This window comes from Cygnus atratus, chromosome 1 (genome assembly GCF_013377495.2).
Source record: "Cygnus atratus isolate AKBS03 ecotype Queensland, Australia chromosome 1, CAtr_DNAZoo_HiC_assembly, whole genome shotgun sequence".
Taxonomy (NCBI): domain Eukaryota; kingdom Metazoa; phylum Chordata; class Aves; order Anseriformes; family Anatidae; genus Cygnus; species Cygnus atratus.
The window spans coordinates 139942773-139955180 of record NC_066362.1 but is presented as its reverse complement, the minus strand read 5'-3'; the positions used below and the strand labels follow the sequence as shown (position 1 = coordinate 139955180).

The 12408-nt window shown below is 40.5% G+C and overlaps 2 protein-coding genes across 2 annotated transcripts in view; one reads left to right on the top strand and one right to left on the bottom strand.

The window, feature by feature from the left end:
• Positions 1 to 403: 403 nt before the first annotated feature.
• Positions 404 to 2241, bottom strand: LIPT1 (lipoyltransferase 1). Its single transcript, XM_035558031.2, has 2 exons — positions 2124 to 2241; positions 404 to 1858 (listed from the first exon to the last, which is right to left on the bottom strand). The coding sequence occupies exon 2, from the start codon at positions 1586 to 1588 to the stop codon at positions 467 to 469; it is 1122 nt and encodes a 373-aa protein (XP_035413924.1). The 5' UTR covers positions 1589 to 1858; positions 2124 to 2241; the 3' UTR covers positions 404 to 466.
• A 7195-nt stretch (positions 2242 to 9436) lies between these two features.
• TSGA10 (testis specific 10) overlaps positions 9437 to 12408 on the top strand; it is a 29569-nt gene continuing 26597 nt past the window's right edge. Inside the window, exons 1-3 of the mRNA XM_035558035.1 lie at positions 9437 to 9563; positions 10301 to 10355; positions 11805 to 12005. Of these exons, the coding sequence (XP_035413928.1) occupies positions 11979 to 12005 (27 nt within the window). The 5' untranslated portion in view covers positions 9437 to 9563; positions 10301 to 10355; positions 11805 to 11978. The remainder of the gene's footprint in view (positions 9564 to 10300; positions 10356 to 11804; positions 12006 to 12408) is intronic.

Below are 12408 nucleotides of genomic sequence, written 5' to 3'. Positions count from 1 at the left end.
CAGTGACTCCCATCATTGTACCTGGTAGGAAGGAGGCACATGTAAGGGACTGAGACATGGCCTTTGAGCTGCTATCTGCAAGGAAGGAGATAAAGACTAAGAAGCCAGTGCATCAGCACAGCAGCAGCTTTCCATCTACCCCATCCGGTCTCTGTCAGCCAATTTGTACCTTCTTTGCCACAGAACCAGTGTGGGATGCCTGCACCATTCTCCCTGGTTTAAGCAGCAATGATGTCTGTCAGCATGGAGCAATAAAGGGCTGCAGCCTCTTCTTACAGTGACTTACATCCTACAGCTTGGGAACCTTTAGTACAGGCAGAGTGAAATCTAACTGCTAGTAGGTAGTATTTAGCAAAAGAACAAAATTAAACAGTTTTGATAGCTAATAAAGAGGAGTAAAAACTTGTAGAAATTAACCTTTTAATTTTGTTTTCAATAAATTAGCAGCAGAGGTTCAAAATGTGAGTCACATTAACATTGTCATATTCTCACATAACAGATTCCACTTGCTGTGCAACTCATCATCTTGTGGACACATTCTTAGTAATGTGCTTGATAGTGCAGTGGTTTCATCTGGGCAAAACTTACTGCCAGAAAGGCTCTTCACCAGTTCACTGCACAGTGCTGGTGGCAGCCACTTCTCCGGCAGATCAATGTTACAGGCTTCAATTCTTCCATGCTTTACATCCATATCTACTTTAACATCAAGAACAGAATCCTTATAGACCATGTTAAAACATGTGCTAACGCTGAATTTTGGTGTCTTTCCATAAATCCATTCCCAGGTTTGTAGTTCTTTAGATTTATTATTAATTCCAGGAAGCACAGTCTCATCAGTTGGGTTTATTAAGGTGATATGATGATCTATTTGGTGTTGCATAGCATATTCTTCAGCAATCGCATCCAGGAGCATCTCACAAGTTAAACTAGGATCCTCTTCAAAGAGATTTTTCACTGATGCAGGCACACTGGGAGTGGCATTGCTTTTCAGTCCTTTATAAGGACTCTTTAGCACATCAGATAAAACAAACTTATCTGCATTACAGAGTAAGGTACAGTGGTGATAAGCAGTTGTCCTTCCCAGCTTTGCAGCAGTACCTGAGATTTTGTATTGCCCATCTAGCAAGATGTCATACCTGTCAGTGATGTGGATATTTAACTGTGGCCGCAAGGCTTTCAGTGCCTTCACAACTAGTTTCAAGTTTTCCATTCGTTCATATTTTTCTCTTGTTGTGAAGAAAGTCAAATTGATATTGCCTAAGTCATGATAAACTGTCCCTCCTCCACTTCTCCTGCGTGCTAATTTTATATTTTTTTGCCTCATTAGCTTGAGATTGCATTCCTGCCAGGGATTCTGATGTCTCCCTATTACCACAGCTGGGGAATTTCTCCACAGGAAGAGGACCTGCCGGTTCTCTAAATTCATGTGGTCATGGATCCAGTCTTCCACTGCTAGATTGTGGTAAACATCATTACAAATAGACTGGATAATGAGTCCTCCACTAGCTGCGTCTCTGAAGCCAGCTTTTGGAGTCCTGAGAATGCATGATAACTGTAGGCAGTTCTTGAATGATGACTGGAGTACCATGTTTTTAATAAGGAAATGGTAGATGGAAAGAATATATGGCCTGGTAAAGATGAAGGTGGCAAGCACACAACAGCGTGTTGTTGTAAGAGCAAGGAATTGCTAGCTGCAGTCATGCTCTTCCCAAAGTAAAAATGATCCCAAACTGCTGTGAGTTATAAGGCAGTCTTCTCCTCCCGAGGCTGATGATGCTGTTCCAACCCTGCCGTGCACTTAACACAACCACTGGGGCTGTCAGAGGAGCTTTTCCTTGCAGTTGATTATCTCTGGTGCCTGAAAGACCAAGGGAACAAGTGGAAGCAAATCGTATTTTCTCCCTCAATACATTCTTGCTCGTGTTTTGTGTATTTTGCTAAACTGAGCTATGGCAGTACAGCTTTATGAATACTTTTTCACTGAGCTGATACGAGAAACACACGAGTGTGCTGGCTCAGTGCCCCACCGAAAGGTCAGGGGAGCCCCTCAGCCCCGCGCCCCCCCCGGGCCGCCATCTTACACCCCTCCCCCCCCCGCCGCCATCTTCTCCCCCCACACACACCTCACCGGCCGGCCCCGCGCTGCTCACGGCGGGGCGGGGAGGGAAGGAGGGCGCCGTTAAAGCCGTGGGCGGCTCCTCAGCGCCCTCCTCGACGGCTTCCGCTTCCCGGGTTAGAGGTGCTGGAGCGTGCGCCGCGGGCAGGGGCGGGCTGAGCTAAAGCCCTGGTTTAAAACAACCACCACCCCCAGTGAAGGAATATGATAAAAGTTTGTACGTATGTAAGTGGTATTGAACGGAACAGGCCAGTGCTGATCTTCACTGGGATCATGCCAGCTAAAGGCAGATTCACAACATATAAAAGCGGACAGCTTGTGCAAGACCAATCTAGGCAATTAGGTCCTTGCCACAGGATATTCTGGATGCTAGAAGCTTTCACGACTTCAAAGGGAGGCTGAACAAGCAATTACAATGTACAGAGGCTTATCAAATTCAGAGAAAATATTCACAGTGTTCATGAAGATATAGAGACTAACTGTTGATGGCATAATTGATAGCAAGATGAAAATGATCAAAGGCTAGATGATTATAGACAGTGTATTCACCAGATTGTCTTCAGGTTTGTACTGATGAGGGCAATTCTTAAAGTCTGTGAGACCCAAGCCATAATTCTACAAGACCTATCATCTGTATTTAAATTTAGACTGCGGGGCAATGCTCAGAGCTGCAGTTTAAGTTTTATCCCCAGTGGTACCCATATCTCTTGCTGATCTACGTGTATTCATAAAGGATATTTTGCATGCTTTTCTCTCTCATTCCTGAATAACAGGACTCCCAAGACATGAAGGAATTGTAGGCAAAAAGGTTGGGAGAGTGGATTGTGAGAATTCATGTAGGCTATCCCTCTTGAAGATGAGTGACAGGAATTTTTTCTTTCTTGTACTAGAAATAGGTGACTTAGGAAGAAATACCAAATTGATATTCAGATGAAAGACATCATTTGAGGAAGCATTTGAATTTGGAGATGTAATTCCCAGATGTTTGTATATGTTCACTGATACGATATTTGATATATGTTCACTTTACCAATAAAATTGTTTATCATAGAGCCTGAATCGACTGACTGAATCTTCTGAGTAAAGAAACAATTCTAGGACACCTATATTCCCTGAGATGTGAAGGACAAAATAAGGCAGATAAAAGGTGAGAGCTTAAAGATGTGAGCTTGGGGTTGTTTCCCACTGAAGAACTGGAGCATTCACAGCAAGAACATAACTTACAAAACTCTTAAAAGAAATGTGTGGGTGTAGTAGGGCAAGTGAACAGTAAGAAACTGCTACCACATGAGAGAGAGAGACTAAAAGGAGCCTGACGTGACATGTGCCCCAGCACTTGGCATGTTGCGTTATCACATTAAAAAACAAGTTGGTAATTCTCCCCTTGTACTCGGCTCTGGTGAGGCCGCACCTCAAGTACTGTGTTCAGTTTTGGGCCCCTCGCTACAAGAAGGACATGGAGGTGCTCGAGAGAGTTCAGAGAAGGGCAACGAAGCTGGTGAGGGGTCTGGAGAACAAGTCTTACGAGGAGCGGCTGAGGGAGCTGGGATTGTTCAGCCTGGAGAAGAGGAGGCTCAGGGGCAACCTTACTGCTCTCTATAGGTACCTTAAAGGAGGCTGTAGTGAGGTGGGGGTTGGTCTATTCTCCCACGTGCCCGGTGACAGGATGAGGGGGAATGGGCGAAAGTTGCGCCAGGGGAGGTTTAGGTTGGATATTAGGAAAAGAACTTCTTTACTGAAAGGGTTGTTAGGCATTGGAATGGGCTGCCCAGGGAAGTGGTTGAGTCACCATCCCTGGAGGTCTTTAAAAGACATTTAGATGTTGAACTTAGTGATATGGTTTAGTGGAGGACTTGTTAGTGGTAGATCAGAGGTTGGACTAGGTGATCTTGGAGGTCTCTTCCAACCTAGACGATTCTGTGATTATTCTAAACAGTTTGAAATGGGCATAACTTGTTGCTAAATTAGACTGGTGATAGCTCAGCTTGGCACTGGGGTGAACTGTTCTGTAATATATAGCGTAAAAAGCACATGGACTTCATCCATAAAAGCGTGTTGATTTAGTGTTCCAAATATTAGTTGGTATAATGCAAAAGTGAGCTTGGGCCCTTGAATGCTGGTCGGAGGAAGTGAAACGCATCCTTTGGGATTTCTGATGTTCCTGAAAGAAAAAAAGATTCTGGAGCTTTTGTTTCCATTTTAGCACTTAGCCCTCAGAAATTTGCGATGCGTCGCTTCCACGTTTTGCCACGGGGTGTCACTAAAAACATACCGTGAGCTGTTGAGCTGTTGGACGCCTTGTTTCTTAGGTTGGAAGCAGGTGGGCCTAACCAAGGCAGCTCTCTCTTTTTTTTTTTTTTTTTAGTTAGAACCAGAATTTGCTAAAAATGTCGTGTGCAGAATACTAGGTGGACAGTTAAAAATGCCTTGGGGGTGTTTCTCAAGTGCTAATGAGTAAAATACATATTCAACGAGAAGTACTTTTCCTGGAAAGTGGCTATTGCTGAAGACATACCCAGCAAGATAATTCGAGATATTGTCAATATGTAAAAAGTGTGAATTTATAAACTGGATTATATTGCATTATAAACCAGAAAATCCCAAGAGATGAATAAATCTGGGAATATGCATTCCCCCCTTGGCAGGATCCAGCAAAAGCTGCTTCGCGACACTTTTCCAGATTTTTTTTTATTTATTTTCTAATCTCTTGTTTGTTTTTGCCTCTAGTGTTTCAGCCCTGAAACCTGTGAGGACAGCAGGTCTTTGAAAGCGGGATTAAGGAGCAGGGGAGCTCGTCGCACGGCGCTACGGATGCCAGGAACGGGGAGGCGACCGCGGCGTGAGGCGGGCAGCACGCGGGCCGTTGCCCGGCGCCCAACGGACGCGCGGGGCGCAGCCGTTGGGGCGTGGCGGGCCCGCCCCGGCCAGCAGGGCGGGGGCACGGCGGGGAGCGAGGAAAGGGACGCAGCGGGGTGAGTGCCTTGTTAGTCTGGAGGAGAGGAGGCTCAGGGGGGACTTTATTGCTTTCTCCAACTACCTGAAAGGAAGGTGTGGGGAGCTGGGGGTCGGCCTCTTCTCACAGGTAACTAGGGATGGGACTAGAGGGAAGGGCCTCAAGTTGCACCAGGGGAGGTTCAGGTTGGAAATGAGGAGACATTTCTTCTCAGAAAGAGCAGTCAGGCATTGGGACGGGTTGCCCAGGGAGGTGGTGGAGTCACCGTCCCTGGGGGTGTTTGAGGAAAGGTTGGACGTGGTGCTTAGGGACCATGGTTTAGTGGGTGACATTGGTGGTAGGGGGATGGTTGGACCAGATGGTCTTGGAGGTCTTTTCCAACCTTAATGATTCTATGGTTCTATGAGTACTTCAGGGAGCTGGATGATATGAAGCTGTTCGTTATTATCTTTGAAAGGCTAGGCAACCAGGAATGTTTTCAGAGAACTGTGGGAAAGCAAATATCCCTCATGCTTTCAAGAAGGAAGGAAAGGAGGATCTGGGGAACTACAGGCTGGTCAGTCCTTCTCTACCGTTGGGAAGGTATGGAGCAAATAATCTTGGAAAACATTTTGAAATATTAAGGAAAGAAGGTGACTGGGAATAGGCAGCATGGATTTATGAAGGGGGACCTTCATAATATGAAAAGGGACCTGAATATGTTCTGCATACTCTGTCTCTGCTGCAAGTGATTCTCAGTTAAATAACTGGGTGTGAATAGTTCAGGTTTGGTGGTTCGGTTTTTTTTTTGCTTGTCTGTGGTTGGATCCCACAAGTTTTGTCACTGACTTTGAACAAAGTTTCGCCTTGTAGTTGCCTGAACATAAGCGTCTGTAAGAGCAGATCAAACTACATTTAGCACCAAGTACAAAAATGACGTCAAAACACTTGAAGTAATTACACTGATTTTTATTCCTCCCAAAGGTAAGAAAGGAGAGGATTTTGGCGTTGGAGAGAGAGTTTCTAACACTGAGAAATTTTCTGAATTAGAATGCTGCTGTAAGAAAAAAGACAAAACACTCCATAAAGTGATTTTAAATGTTCTGTTTTATTATTTTTTTTTCTGCTTAAAATATTTAGACACGAATACTGCAAAATACTATGCTTCGGTACTGTAAAAATTTGTGCTGCATGTGATACAGGAGAATGCCAATTGCAAAATCAAAACCACCTTCTGATTAATTTCTTACTTACTTTGAGGAGTCTGCATTTTAGGTACTGTTGTGTACGCTGTGGAGAACAAGGAGCCAAAGAGCACCTTAAATGATTAAGCCCTGCAAAACTGGGAACTCAAAAACAGTTTTAGGGACTTAATCAGTCCAAAACTGTACTAACTGGTCATACTAAAAGGCTCGCTACAGGAGTCATTTAGTGCTGCATGAAGCTTAGAGTGGTCTTAATGTGAGTTTCATTCCTGTTGCAAGGGGGTTGCCTTATCGCAGTTCAGAGGATGGTGGTGAAATAGTGGTAGTTAAGTTACACCACTTTATGGCAAGCATAAATAATAGTTGTTTTAGGAAATATAAATGTTATCAGATTTTTCAAAAAGTTCTTTTCCACAGATTGAGTAAAAGTAGTATTGTGAGGGAGCAAATGCTACATATTCTATCTGGAAATTTGAATCCTTAGCACAGTGAGATACTGAGGCACTAACAGCTTGTAAATGACTGATCTGCTCTCTTCCCTTTCTGGAAAGACTTGGGTGATGCGTATAATTGGAGACAGTTGTGAGTATCTCAGTCAGAGAGAACAGAATATTAGGATAGGATCCATCTCATCTAAGTTGATGTGTCAAATGATGATGGCTATAATAGAGATGTCCAGGCTGTCTTCGTTGTCTGAGGAAAGAAACAGGTACTCCTAGAGCATGATTAATTTTAGGATGTATGTCCAAAATGGATCATGTGAATTGCATTTAGAAATCTCTTTGTAGATACCCAGAATTGTCAGCTGAATCGTAGTCCTAAACAAAGCCACCACTTAGGTGGCTGCTTAAAAACACATTGAGGCTACTGGTCAGCCTGATGGTGACAGAGATTTGACTCGGATTAGGTTGTATGTGGTAGTGAAATAACATGGTGAACCAGCTGCCCTAAATTTCCTTGAAACTCTTGAATGTAAGTATGGACAGAAGCTGTTGTGGTCATGGTGGTGGTGCTGAAGAGCTTCTTGCTGGTGAACGGTTGCATGTTTGTATTCTATTGCTAGATCTGTAGGCTTCTTTCAGTATCACAGTCACAGCAGACTGGCAGGTACTGAACAACACTGCGAGGCATCGGTGTGCTTGCCACTCTCCCCACCTCGCTGGCTCTTCCTTCTTTCACTTAGGGACCCGCTCCAGCAACTTTTATCATACTTATTCTTAGAAAGTTGCCAGAGAGCACTCTATCTTCCTCTCCTTTCTTTTATTCCAAAGTGTTTATGGATTTCTGAGGAATCACAGGCTGCAGTACTATGAGTTGATGATAACTAGCTGCATGTCCCTGTGTTCGGCTGAATTGAATGGAGTTTGAGCATTTACAAATGTTTCTGCCCATGCTTGGTATTTTAGAAGATGCTGGTAGGTGGAGATAATTTGCACGTTACGTCCACGTTTCTTACTAACATGTATTTCCTCTGTTTTGTTATAGCAAATAATAATAATGCTATTCTCTATCCTTTTGTGGCTAGGGAGTAAAGAAGTGGTACTGTTCTCCTCCCTGGTTTATGTCTCTGGAACAGGCCGTCATAAGCTAGAGCAGAGTGCAAAGACATGCTGGGGCAAAGGTTGTTTGTACTTCAGGGTTTTTGTTGATGATGAAGTTTTGTTGGTAGAGTGGTATTGGGTTTTGAGTCCATAAAGCCTTAAGGGATCAGTATTTTTGTCTGCTTAGACACTGCTTTCATCATATAGCATCATGTACACAACTGCAATTAGTTAAGGCGCTCAATTACAATTCCTGCCTCATAAAGGGGATTGCTAAAAAATATTTTCCGTGAAGAATCCTTAATTTTGTAGTCTAAATATGGCAGCTCTGAGTGTGTGCCAGAACTTTCTTGGTTTTCCAAGAGTAGGAGAAGGGGGGAGAAAGGTATAAATTGGTTGTATGGAGCAATGCAAATGCTTTTGGTATCGTTGGTTACTCGGGGCTTGTCATTGTAAGTGTTCGTGTAATGGATGATCTGACGCAGAGTAGGATTTAGCTTCCATGCCCTTCATTACCAGTTCTGTTCTCACTGTCAGAAGTGGGCACCATTGTGAACTTCCTTCAGTAACAGCAGAGCTGTATTCTCCCCAACCTATATAACTCAGTAAAAGGGCAGGAATCCCAAACCACAGATGAAGATGCTGCCTCTACTGCTCTTTGTGCATGCTTTCTGTGTTTTTCTTTTTAAAACTGCTTTTTCACTCAAGCACTCAGTAATTATCACGTTTCTAGGTTTATGACTATGCTTAGTTATTAATTCAGTAGCATTAGCTGGATCAGGTTTGATGAAAACAAAAAATAAAATTATAATGAAAATCAATTCATATTTTGTTCACTGAGTCTTAATGTATTTGCATGCCCATTGAGCAGAAGTGGTAAAATTAGAAGCTACAGAATGTCATGTGACAGAGTCCACCCAGCACGCTTTTTTTGCAAAGCATCTTTCGTGTCTTTCCAGATAATTTAGAATGCATTTTTTTGCACTGCTAGTAAAAAGAAGAAAACCCTTAGATTATTAGAATCAAGTGAACGTCACAGAATTCAGTACTGAGATACTGACTTTTTCCATGCATTACATGATCAGTCTGATTAAACAAGGGACTTTCTGCATCACAGCGTATTCATTTCTTGGTTAGACTGGGATTGTAGAAATCTGAGGACTCAAAACATTGGAAAGCTGTATGAGGAATTGATGCTCCTTTAAACTGAGGTGTTAAAGGTAAGTTGATACTTGCCAAAACAGTTAGCAACTCTCATTTCTTAGAAAAAGGCCATATATATATAATATATATTTTAAGACAACATTGTTTCAGGGAGATTATTAATCCCATATTGATTAATTGATGAATTAATATTAATAATTGATCTGATAAATTTCTGCCGGCCTTTAGTATGTATGGCCCTATCTCAAAGGTGATTGAAGGGCTCTCCTGAGATCTGATAGAGCCATAGTGAGTAAGGCTGTTGGAAACTTGAGACCAGGTCTTTTACTGTGAAGTAGTTCCTGCGGATCCTTGAAGATGAGGTAAAATATTCTTCCTTGTCCTCATAGACAGAAGATCTGAAGAAGATAAACCATGAGCTAAGGCAACATGTCATACAACTGCTTGAGAAGGAGGAAGTGGTTGAAAGTCAAGCGGGTAGGCTGTCCTGTAAAAATGATCATCTGTGTAAAGAACTTGCTGTAATTGCCTACCTGTCTGAGCAGCTGCAAAAAGGAAAACATTTCTTACTGAATACCACTGATAAGGAGCTTGAGGAAGCAAAGGTATCTGCTTATTAGAATTAATACTATACAGTGATTATTTTAATATTAAATTTCCTAATATGGGGAAGTATTTGCTTGACCTTTTCGGCTGAATTTTAAGCTTTCATCTCTGCTTTCAAGTATATTTGCTAGAATGAAGGAAAAGTAGCTTCTGGCCACTGTGATCTTTTTCAAGTGTAAAATGGTTCAAGGATTAAAGTCACATTTGCAGTTGAAAATACTGTAATTTCAGTGCAGATTGCTTTTGATTTCACACGATAATGGCAAATTTTGTTTTGTGCACATGCAATTACGTGATTTAATGTAGTATTCAGATGGGAGAAAGGGTAGTTGTTGGCCATTGGTGTAACTACACGCATATTTCTTTAGTCCGTAGGTATAGTCAGACTGTCCCTAAATTCAAAAGTCTCTTGGTAAAACAATTCTTGGAACAAGTATCGCATGCTTCCTTTTTCATTTCCTCACCCGAGAGTAATTCAACTGCTATTGGTTTTCTGAATCCTGGACTGCATCTGAAGATAAAACTTCAAACTGATTCCCCTCTAGATTAAATTTATTGTTGGTAAATAGTGTTTTCAGCCTACGATAACTAAACAGCATATACAAAATACTAGTTGAGATAAATAGCATATACATAATAGTAGCATGTACAAAAGAATACTTCAGATAAAATGCTGGATCTGCCCTAACGATTATAAAAAATGAATGCATCTTTTTCTCTCAATTTTTTATGATAGATTCAAATCCAACGCTGGCAGAACAAGATAAAGAAGCTGTCACACGCTAAAATCTGTGAGTTAAATATGCATTCTTAGTACGTATGTTGCTATGAAATCGGGCAACTTCCATGTTAAATTATTATTTCAACTAGTTAATTTCACTTGCTTAGTTTTCACTGATAACAGGTGAGTTATGGAATGGATAAACGTCTATTCTCATTTGTCATTCTGTTGCTGAATGGATGGGAATCTGTTTCTGGTTTGCAACTAGCTGTAAGGATTTTGCTTTTGAGAACCTTATTGACTTTTTTATGAAAATGTGTTTAGCTGTTTTGAATATGTTGTAAATCATTTATGAAACAGAAAGAAGCAACGTTTATATTTAACATTTTTATCTTATTATTCTATCTTGTTTAAGATGTCACGTTACTGTTGGAATATTTAGAAATATCTACAATGTTGTAGAAATATTTGCCAGTGATAAATGTTACTTATATTCAAATGTTAATTTGATATTAAGTGGATTCCTGAAACATAAATTGATAAGGATTTTTTTGTCATAATTTTAATTTCTTTCCATAATTTTAAGATTTGTCTCAAAATTCTGGGGGGGGGGGGGGGGGTGAGGGAAGAATGTTTTTTATTTTCATGTATATTATATTGGACCTTATGCCACAATTCTGCAAGGAATCCCCTCTGAAAAACAAACAAACAAAACAAAAAACACAACTCTGGGCATGTAGAGCTTACTGCTCAATTACCCCTGAAAGATTTTGATCCTTCAGCCAGAGAGGATTCCTTCCTGGAATTTAAGAGCTAGATTCACTGGGAGATTTAGGGGACTTCTATAACTTTTTAGGGATTTGAAGTCTATTTCTGAATGTGTCTTACAAAAAAAGGGGTGGGGGGTGGGGAGAAATTTGTGGAGCTTAATATTCCCTAGCCGCTTAAACTTTCATGAGTTCAACAGATGGATTGTAACAGAGAAGGATTAGTTGTGCAGTTTTGAACTCTGGAACCACAGTTCATCTTCAAAATCTGCTTTAGGCCCCCGTATTACTTTCTGGATTTCAACTAGAATTAGTTACACATGATGTTATTTCCATTTCAAAAGTTCATTTTTCATGGATCTTATGTAAACATAGTGACCTATTTTTTTCATACTAAAAGATTAATTAGGTATTCCAATACAAATCTACTTAATTGTCCTCCTTAGTTGTGAACTGATATATTCCAAGTCAATTAACACTTAGCTTTTATGGCCTTTTCTGTCCTGTTAGATCAGCTTTAGAAGGACATTCGAGCATACTCTGCAATTTAACATAAAAGAGAAAATATTGTCATTCAGAAGTTACTTTGAAATATTATTTTTAAATGTTTATTATATTTATATTATAAATATTTGGATATTTAATTAGGTATCTTAATTTTGAAGAGTATGTTTATGCATTTTATACTGAAGTATCATTCATTACAAAAGTTCTGTTTCAGTGAATGAATTATTTTACTTCTTTAAATACAGGTTATTTTACAAACAGAAGGTGAAATAAAGCAAGGGAAGCCACCTTCCAGGCTTGATATATTTATTAAGGCATTAGAAGAGGACAGAGACTGCTATAAAAGTGAACCTGAGAATTTGCGGAAGGTATTTAGAAACGTGTTTTCAAGTCATAAGTGGAGCTCTAACTGTGGCAGCATGTCAAAAAAAAAATCAGCCATCCAGGTGAGCTTGGAAAACACTTTGGAACAGAAAGAATGATGTAGTTTTTTTCAATATTGTTTTATCTGATGACAAATTACCAGAGCCATAATTACCAGGAAGAAAAACTAATTGATTATAAATCAATGCATACTGATTGGACAGGCAAAAAACATGAAACTAAGTGGTGCTTCACACAGAATATATGTGTATGGCTTTAACTGGTTACTTATAATTGGTTACCTTTTAATAATTTCTTAGCCTGATTTGTAATAAATATTTGCTGTTCAAAAGAAGAGTTTATAATATTAAGAAATGTGTATGAACAGTTTTGACCATCTAGTTTCCTAGGTTGAAGGCTGATTATACCTTTTACGTAAATTTGCAAACCAGATACAAAAAAGGATATCAAAATTTGTTTCTCTAC